Source organism: Bos javanicus, chromosome 23 (assembly GCF_032452875.1).
Source record: "Bos javanicus breed banteng chromosome 23, ARS-OSU_banteng_1.0, whole genome shotgun sequence".
Classification (NCBI taxonomy): Eukaryota; Metazoa; Chordata; class Mammalia; order Artiodactyla; family Bovidae; genus Bos; species Bos javanicus.
In genome coordinates this window covers 29,662,956-29,673,294 of record NC_083890.1, presented here as the reverse complement: position 1 = coordinate 29,673,294, position 10,339 = coordinate 29,662,956, and the positions used below count along the sequence as shown (strand labels likewise).

The window sequence follows — 10,339 nt, the reverse complement described above, 5'->3', positions numbered from 1 at the left end:
ATCCTAACATTAATGATTATTTCTAAATCACTAGTATCTTGTGGACCACTACGCTTAGACTGCTATACCTTTTTGGTAATTTTATCAAGGATCAAATATAACACAGTTTCTCTTTTAGACAAATGCTCTCTATTCATCCTAGATTTTACCTCGAATTAACATCTAGAATGTCGTTTTCACCGGCCATTTTCTGCCATACTTTTATGTTTATATTCTTATCTGATTTGTTTTAGTTATGTATAAATTCCATAATGGTGAAACTATGTTTTTTTTATTACTGCTCTTATTACCAGAAAAATTGAATTAAACCATGCCTAGAGAGAATAAATTGTCACAAATGAAGTTGTCTTTGAAAGTAAAGCCTGCATACTAATCTATGATTTTTTTTAATATATTGTTCTATGCATAAAGAGGATTAGTTAGTAGGAAGGAAAACTCAATTCAAACCAATTTTATTATGCAAAAAGCAAATAAAAACTTTTATCACACCCTTGCTCTATTCATAGACTAATTCTACACTATAGATATTTCTTGGTGTTAACATAAATAAATAAAAATTAATGATCATCCTTGATGCCTCTCATCTCCCTACCATTTCTGAAATGAAAACAGAATTCAAGAAATGTACCAGATTTATTAGATATGAGAAAATGAATGTCATAAAAAGCACAGTTTTTATTTATTCCTGTTTGGCCAATGATTTTCTTTAGACAGACAGCTTCAGTTTCCTGCCAAAGACGCTCTTCAAAGCCAACTTCACTTCCTTATTCCTAAGGGTGTATATCAATGGATTCAGCAATGAAGTGACAGTGGTGTGTATGACAGCCACATACCGTCCCTGTGATACAGATGTGGCAGAGGCAGGGGGGATGTAGGTGAGCCCCACAGTTCCATAAAACAGAGATACGACCATGAAATGAGAGGCACATGTGGACAGAGCCTTGTGGAGCCCACGGCAGGTCCGGTTCTTGAACAGAAGGAAGCTGATAATATACAAGTAGGAGAGGAAAGTGAGAAAGCATGCTGCCATAGATAAGCTGCCAGTGACAATAAAAATGAGCCACTGATTGAGCCGAATGTCACCACAAGCCAACTCTAAGAGGGGCTTCACATCACAAAAGAAGTAGTTGAGTTTCAGAGAGTGGCAAAAGTTCAGACGTGCAGTCATGACAGAATGCATCAGAGCATAAAAGAAACTGGTGATCCAGGCCACAGTTGCCAGGAGAATACATGCCTTGAGGTTCATGATAAGAGTGTAGCGAAGTGGATAGCAGATGGCCACAAATCGGTCAAAACCCATAATGGCCAGCAAGATGGACTCAGTACAGCCCAGAAAGTGGAAGAAGTGTAGCTGAGTGATGCAGCCCAGGAAAGATACGGCCTTGTGAGCAGAGAGGAGGTTTGCCATTAGTATGGGCAGTGTCACTGAAGAATAGCAGATATCCAGACAAGAAAGATTTCCCAGGAAAAAATACATAGGGGAGTAGAGTCTTGGCTCCAAGATGACAACCACTAATATGGACCCATTTCCAAACAGATCGATCATGTATATAATCAGGAGGGTCACAAAGAGAACAGGCTGCAGCTCCTGAGTGGAGGTCAGTTCCAGCAGGAGAAACTCATTCACTGTGGTAACGTTCTCCATCGCTCTGAGAAGGAGTGATAACAGTTAGTAAAGCTGCTCTAGTAGACTGTATGGGTTAAATGAAGCAAGTTCATCATCTGAAAGTATATAAGGATGATCTATAGTGAGTAAAATGGTTAGAAATGCTAGAATTAAATTCACTTGCAATGTAATTAAGGACAGAAATTTGTGATAAATTCTGAGTCAGTGTGATATATGTGATACATAGAACAAAGAAGCATATTTAGGATGCTGAGTTAAACCTATAAAGCAACTCATAAAGAATAAAAGCAGATATTTAGTGAACACAGTAAGAGAACAGGACTCAGTTTTAGCCTCATTGTAGCATTAAAATTAGTGTATCTAAAGAGTCTTGTCAGATGTATTTGTAAAAATTTAAATATTTTTAAATGGACATAATAGGCACACTTCTCATTTCTGGTACAAGTATAAATTTAGCAATAGTCCTAAATATGCTTAAAAAAAATAAGAGTAGGTTCTCCACAATCTAAACCTTCATGAAACTAGAAAAAAAAATTGTAAACCCCAAAATTTCAAATCATGTGTAGGCAGAGGGGATACAAATCAGCAGATTTGATGTCAGCATCACAAGAGGGCATCACAGCAGCAGGGTTATTTATGCAGGAAAATCCCAAAGTACTAAGAAGTTTTAGTAGCAAAAGAGTATTGAAAACAGCAGAAAATTATCAGTCTCAGAAAGAGAGTGCCTCACATTGAGAGTGAATTTTTCCAGAATACCAGAAAACAAGCAAGTCAGTGTGCACATAATGATGAAGAGAAAAGTATGTTACCACAAAGACAGTAAAAATGTTGCAACTGAAGAGGGGACCAATGAGCCAAGAATCTGGGGAAAATATCCTATCCCCCATGCCATATAAACCTCCTGATAACTTGCCCCCCAAATCCAACTTGTTCATATATAAACAATAAATAGATAAACTTCTATATGCACATGAAAGTATGATAAGAAACAAACAGAAAAATAGATAATCATGATTTCTCAACAGAATTACGTCACCTGAAAGAAATATTTGTAGTGAAACAGAAAAATGGCAGCCCAGCACTCCTAAGAGAAGCCACTAAAACTACAACATACTTTTTAGTCAGGAAAAAATATACAAATATTCAAAACAGAAATTCAAATTAAAATTCAATGATATACTATTTTGACAAAGATTAAAATGTTTGCAACATTTATTTTCTTGAAGGTGGTGAAATACACACAGATGGGGATGTCAATTGATTTAATCTCTAACAGACATTTTAGTAATAATGGATGTGAGAGTTGGACCATAAAGAATGCTGAGCACCAAAGAACTGCTGCTTTTGAATTATAGTGCTGGAGATGACTCTTGAAAGTCCCTTGGACAGCAAGATCAAACAGCAAGACCCTAAAGAAAATCAACCCTGGATTTCGATGAAAGGACTGATGCTAAAGCTGAAGCTCCAGTACTTTAGCCACCTGAAGCAAACAGTCAACTCAACGGAAAAGACCCTGATGCTGGGGAAGATTGAAAGCAATAGGAGAAGCAGGTGACAGAAGATGAAATTGTTAGACAGCATCGCCAACTCAATGGACATGAATTTGAGCAAACTCCAGGAGATAAATAGTGAAGGACAGAGAAACCTGGTGTGCTGCAGTCTGTGGGGTCACAAAGAGTTAGACACAACTTAGCGACTAAACAACAACAAAATTACACAAAACATCACTCCCTAATCATTTTAGATGTTCCTATTATCTGCATGTTTAGAGTTTATCACTTTTATTGTATCTGTATGTTAGAGATGCCATAAAATGACCTGTTCATTTATTCCCAAATTCACATTCAGTGAACCACATTAACAGCTTGCAGTTGGTCATGGTGGAAGTGCTTATGCCAAGGAATTGGTAAATTCTACAAATTATAAGCATGGTTTATGGTTTTTTGATTGTCTAGGCTTAAGAAAGTGATGGAAATGATGCAGATTAAACTTAAAAGTGTGTCATATTTGTAGCCATTATATTGTGAATAACGCAAAAATGGAGGAACATTTCTTCTGGTATTCAAAAAGTTTTGTACTTTAGGAAAACTAATATCACTGACCAATGAGAGAAATCCAGGCATATAACTTCCTTGATTCACTTTTGTCTTTGTTATTAACATAAACATATCAAACCCTAATGGAATTCATCAATGATGCAAGAGATTTCTTTGTTGAATTGACATTCACAGAATGCTAATATTGATTTTTGCTAAATACTTGCTGAAATTCAACTATATTTGAAATTCACACCATAGCTAAAATTCAACCTCTATTTGATCAAGTTACAATGTATTCAGGAATTATTTACAACTGTCAAGTCCATTCACCCTCACACACTCCTGGATAACCATTTCAAACCTCCAGCCAACATTCTTCTCCATATTGACTGTCCAATACTGACTTTGCTTCCTTGTCTATAAGAAATTTGAAGCAATTGAAAAGAACTTCCAGACTCACTATCATTTGTGTTTATATTATTAGAAAGTGATTGCACTTTCTTTTTATTTTTAATTGAGGATAATTGCTTTATAATGGTGTGTTAGTTTCTGTCATATAACAATGTGAATCATACAGATATCTTCTCCCTCATGAGCCTTTCTCCCGCCCAACCTGTGCTTTTTTAAAGCCAAAGCTCTTGCTTGTCCTTTCAATGATACCCATTTGTTTAATCAGGTGTGCACTCCCACAATGCCATTCTCTCTTCCATAATTATTTTTCCTTTCTCTAATGTAACATTCTCTTCAGCAAAGGAACATTTAAAAGTCTTCCTTTCTCTCTGTTTTTCTTCACTGTCCATTTCCTCTGATCTTTACATCAAAGCTTCTCACAAACAATGTTTAAATTGATGGTCTCAACTCTTATTCTTTCCTGTCTCTCTTCAACCTATCTCATTAGACCTTTACTTCAGTATTCCCCTGAACTCTAGTTGTTGGATCAATTATGAAACGCATATGCACAGAATCTTCCACTTATTTTCACTTCTCTAGCTATCAAGTGAGTCCATGTCATGTCTCAGTTATTATTATTAACAGTTATAGTATTATTATTAATAGCTTTTTGCTTCTAACCTTACCTGTAAATCACCTCCCATCATCATGCTTTTTCTTATAACCCTCCCACCACACTTCAGCTCAGATTGTAAATTCAAACTTATTTATTCATTGCCACACCACACAGCTTGTGTGATCTTAGTCCCCCAACCAGAGATGGAACCAGGAGACTTGGCGTGAAAGTGTGGAGTTCTAACCACTGGACCACCAGGAAATTCTCCATAAACTCAAATTCTAAGAAAGACTACAAGCTCTGTAATGTCTTTTTCTTTTTACTCTTCCAGCCTAATTTTCTCCCTTTCTCCCCTGAGTTCAATCAGTCAAGTCACACTGGCTTCTTTGCTGTTCCCCTTTGCTCTTCCCCATGACTAGCTGTCTAACTTCATTTCAATCTTACCTCAAATGGTATTTATTCAATGAGACCCACTCTGATCATCCTACTGGGGCTCTCATACACTCCATACTCCCTTCACTCTCCTTTCATTTCCCCATGACACATAACACCTTCTGAAATCCCATATCATTTATTTATTTTTTTATTCTCTTTATTGTGTATTACCTACTCCTCTAGTTGGATATAATCTTTACAAAGTCAGTGTATTATCTCTTAATGATGTCCTCTGAACGTATTTGTTCATTGTTAAATCAATCTTTCTAGTCTCCTTTCATGAGGAATTAACTTAGCTGATTTCCCTTTGCAGAAAACTCATAGAAAGTCTCTTTGTTTTTTCAAGACAACTTATTTTTGCCCCACTTACCCAGTTTGGTTTAATTTGATTTGCTGTGGTATAGGTTCAACCAGGAGTTGTCATGAAGAAAAATGTTAACCTTATAAAGAAATAATAGCCTCTCTCTCATATTATTATGTGAACAGGAGTGAAATTTTCTCCTGTGGTGTTACCATCTGTGCCCACTTATGTTTGGAACAACTGGAAGTGTGGCTGGACTCTTCTGTTCTCGTCCAACTCACATACCCAACACCAGGAACCCTCTTCTTTATAAACCCTCCTGTTTATATAATTTCTTTAAAACACACACACACACAGCATACTGAGAATCTAATTACTTTTCCCCAAATAGCAATGATGAAGACTTTGGGGACTTTAGGTATCTTACTGGTAATTAAGGTATACTGTAAAATTGTCTACAGGGGCAAAATAAGAAAAATACCATTATTATCCAGAGAAGGCAATGGCACCCCACTCCAGTACTCTTGCCTGGAAAATCCCATGGATGGAGGAGCCTGGTAGGCTGCAGTTCATGGGGTCGCTAACAGTCGGACACGACTGAGCGACTTCACTTTCACTTTTCACTTTCATGCGTTGGAGAAGGAAATGGCAACCCACTCCAGTGTTCTTGCCTGGAGAATCCCAGGGACGAGGAAGCCTGGTGGGCTGCCATCTATGGGGTTGCACAGAGTCAGACATGACTGAAGCGACTTAGCATAGCATACCATTATTATCATTTTCCACAAAATAGTATTACCATTATAATTTTCCATAATATTAAATCCTTATAACTGGATAATGTTGGAATTTTTTATTATTGCTGTTGTTTTTATTGTTGTATTTAAATGATGTTAATGTGAACTTCATTACATAATTACATAAATTTAAATAGCATACAATTAGACAAATAAGAGAAGCAACTGTTCAAAAAAGAGTGAAATTTTAAAAAGCATAATATCTAAAAGTTTTGCTTTTAAAAATTTATTTATTTATTATTTTGTCTGCTCTGGGTCTTCATTGCTGCACGAGATTTTCTCTAGTTGCAGTGAGTGGGGCCCGCTCTCTAGATGCGGTGCATGGGCTTCTCACTGCAGCAGCTTCTCTTGTTGCAGAGCACTAGCTCTAACACACGAGCTTCACTAGTTTCAGCACTTGCATTCAGTAGCTGTGGTTCTTGGGCTTTAGAGCAGAGGCTCAATATTTGCCTGCCTGGGATTACTTGCTCTGAGCATTTGGATTTTCCGGGTTCAGGGATTGAACCTGTGTCTCCTACATTGGCAAGCAGATTCTCTTACTCTGAGCCACCAGGGAAGACCTTAAAAGTTTTGCTTTTTATCTCTTTCTGTAAAATGTCATCATAGCCACTGTAATCAATTGACAATAATATCAAGTGATTCATTTTTTTCTAATCATTCTGCATTTATTTTGCTACCACACAAATTTCAGCCAGCTTTCTTGGTGAAGAGATTTACAGAAGTTCAGCCATGAAAATTATTATATAAATCATTTAAATCTACAAATAAAACATCCAGTGCTAATATGGCTGTTATTAAATCAGTGTTAATAACAGTGTTAATAATATGGTTGGATTAATCAGTGTTCTTCTCTTATCTTCTAAAAACTTTTCTGAAAGAAATAAGGAGAAAAAGAAGCATAAATCCAAACTTTATTTCAAAACAAATATTAGTAAAAGTCTGAATCCCAGAACAATAAAATAGAAATAAATATTCAGAAAACAATGGAGGCAAGAGAAGGGAGAAGGAAGATGTCAAGAAAGGAAGTCCATTTCTGCAAAGTTAAGAAAAAGCTGCCAGATTTCTCTTTTTAAAGTAAGTAGCACAGGTTAAGATATGAATGAGACAGCAGCAGGAAATTTTCTCGACCTTGTCTGGTTCCTAGAGCAGAGCAGTCAGTGTGGACTAAAAGAAGTAAGCCGAATTAGACAGAAGTTATTTCTGGTTGGGGGCGGTGATGTAGAGAATAATTCTGCATATTTGAAGGAAATAGTCTGTTACTAAAGCTGTGAGAACAGATCTGGAGCTGCACATCTCAGCTGTTTTACAAAAGGAGAAATCACCTGACTTCAAAAGTGGAATCAAAAATGCTACAGCCCAGGTTCGATGCATGAGACAGGGCACTCAGGGCCAGTGTACTGAGATGACCCTGAGGAATGGGATGAGGAGGGAGGTAGGAGAGTGGTTCAGGATGGGGGACACATGAACACCCTTGGCTGATTCATGTCAATACATGGTAAAAGCTACTACAATATTGTAAAGTAAGTAGCATCCAATTAAAATAAATAAATTAATTAAAAAAAATGCTACAGCTAAACTTATGCTTTTGGCAACAGTAGGTTGCACTATTTTATATAACCCTCAGGTTGGGAACAAAAGGTTGGTCAATGTATTAAAATTCCTTCTGAAGGAGTCAGAGAGCTAACAAGGCATTGAGTATTTCCAGGACCAAGATCCAGAAGAGGGCAGTATAGGAAGGAGAGTCCAGCATTTTTCACCATTTTTCTACTTGAGATACCTACATTTTGGGGGGCTCCAAAATCACTGCAGATGGTGACTGTAGCCATGAAATTAAAAGACGCTTACTCTTGGAAGGAAAGTTATGACCAACCTAGATAGCATATTCAAACGCAGAGATACTACTTTGCCAACAAAGGTCCATCTAGTCAAGGCTATGGTTTTTCCCGTGGTCATGTATGGATGCAAGAGTTGGACTGTGAAAAAAGCTGAGCACCCAAGAATTGATGCTTTTAAACTGTGGTGTTGGAGAAGACTCTTGAGAGTCCCTTGGACTGCAAGGAGATCCAACTAGTCCATTGTAAAGGAGATCAGCCCTCGGTGTTCTTTGGAAGGAATGATGCTAAAGCTGAAACTCCAGTACTTTGGCCACCTCATGCGAAGAGTTGACTCATTGGAAAAGACTCTGATGCTGGGAGGGACTGGGGGCAGGAGGAAGAGGGGATGACAGAGGATTAGATGGCTGGATGGCATCACCGACTCAATGGACATGAGTTTGAGTGAACTCCGGGAGATGGTGATGGACAGGGAGGCCTGGCGAGTTGCGATTCATGGGGTTGCAAGGAGTCGGACACGACTGAGCAACTTAACTGAACTGAACTGAATACTTAGATTTATTGTTTTATTTTATTGCACTCCATGGATACTGTGTTTTTTTGTTGTTGTTACAAAATTGTAATGTTGTTACAACCTTGAAGGTCTGTGACTACCTGGCACAAGGTCTAACTAAGCAAGCCTGTTAGCTCCATTTTCCCAACAGCGTTTGCCTACTTTGAATCACCTGTCACATACTGCTAATTCTCACAGTATTTCAAAATTTTCCAGTACTTTATATTTGTTATGGTGACCTGTGATCAGTGATCTTTGTTGCTATTACTACAGCTCACTGAAGAGTTCAGATGATAGTTAGCATTTTTTTAGCAATAAAGTATTTTTAATTAAGGTACATACATGTACATACATAATACTATTGTACACTTAATAGATTACAGTAGAGTGTACATATAACATTTACACACACTGGGAACCAAGTATTCATGTGACTTGCTTTATTGTTATATCATCTTTATGGTGGTGGTCTGGAAACCCACAATATCTCTGAGGTCTGCCTGTATTGGCATGTTCTGAAAAGAAATCAAAAGAAAATACTTGAGAATTTTTCCTTTATCTTAACATTAATGATTATTTTTACATCACTAAGATCTCGTGGACCACCACACTTAAACTGTTATACCTTTGTGGTAATTTTGTGTGTGTGCCCTGCTGTCATTTCAGTTGTGTCCCACTGTTTGTAAACCTATGGACTGTAGCTCACCAGGCTCCTCTGCCCATGGAACTCTCCAGGCAAGAATACTGGAGTGGGTAGCCATACCCTTCTCCAGTGGATCTTCCTGACCCAGGGATCAAATCCGGGTCTCCTGCATTGGAGGCAGATTGCTTACTGTCTGAGCTATCAGGGAAGCCCAATTAATAGGAAGGAGAACTCAATTCAAAACAATATTATGGTGAGAAAAGCAAATCAAAACCTTTATCACACACTTCTCTGTTCATAGCCTGATTTTTCTACACTATCGACATATCTTGGTGTTAACATAAGTACATAAAAATTAATGATCATCCTCGATGCCTCTCATCTTCCTACCAGCTATCAGCAAATAATGAAAGTTGAGTGTTCAAAATACATCCAGAATCTAACTGCTTCTCCTATCCCCACCATTATTACCCTTGTCTAGGCTTCCATAAATTCTCATCCAAAAGATTATAAGGAAATTCTAATTTCATCCTTGCTCCCCTACTCTCTGTTCTCAACACAGTAACATTGTGATTCTTTCACCACAAAAGTCAAGTCAAGTCAATTCTTCACTCAAATGCCCCATATCATACTAATCACCCAGAGTTAGTGCTGAAAGCCTTCAGCCAGGCAACAGAATGCCCATGACATGACTATCATCAACTTTCTGCCCTTATCTCCTGCCACCCGCTTCATTACTCACTGAGCTCCAGGCATATGGGACATCTTACTGGAACAACACTCTATACCAATACTCTTTCATTCTCTGTCATTTCTACATAAAAAGCTTTATTGTCACATACTTGCATGACTCACTTCCCTACTTCCTTTGGCATTCTGCTCAAATGTCATTTCTTAAATAAGATTTCATAGACCCAATCTTACAAAAGAGTGCCCGCTGGCACATGCTCATTCTTGTTCATTCATTCTGTGTTTTATCTTCTGAAAGGCATATGCGTTAACTTGTTCATCTTATCTTTGCAAACCTTTTCAAATGAAAAAGATCCATGTCCTCATGTCAGGTACTCATGGATCTTTTCCAAGATAGTATCTTCTGCAAATTGAACACT

At 37.6% G+C, this 10,339-nt stretch overlaps 1 protein-coding gene across 1 annotated transcript; it reads right to left on the bottom strand.

The window, feature by feature from the left end:
• Nucleotides 1-706: 706 nt before the first annotated feature.
• LOC133235988 (olfactory receptor 12D3-like) lies at nucleotides 707-1,729 on the bottom strand. The gene has a single exon (XM_061397741.1). The coding sequence runs from the start codon at nucleotides 1,643-1,645 to the stop codon at nucleotides 707-709; it is 939 nt and encodes a 312-aa protein (XP_061253725.1). The 5' UTR covers nucleotides 1,646-1,729.
• Nucleotides 1,730-10,339: the final 8,610 nt, after the last annotated feature.

Bases quoted from the DNA above. Each gene is read 5' to 3' on its own strand.
- LOC133235988 (XM_061397741.1), bottom strand. From the start codon at position 1,645: ATGGAGAACGTTACCACAGTGAATGAGTTTCTCCTGCTGGAACTGACC.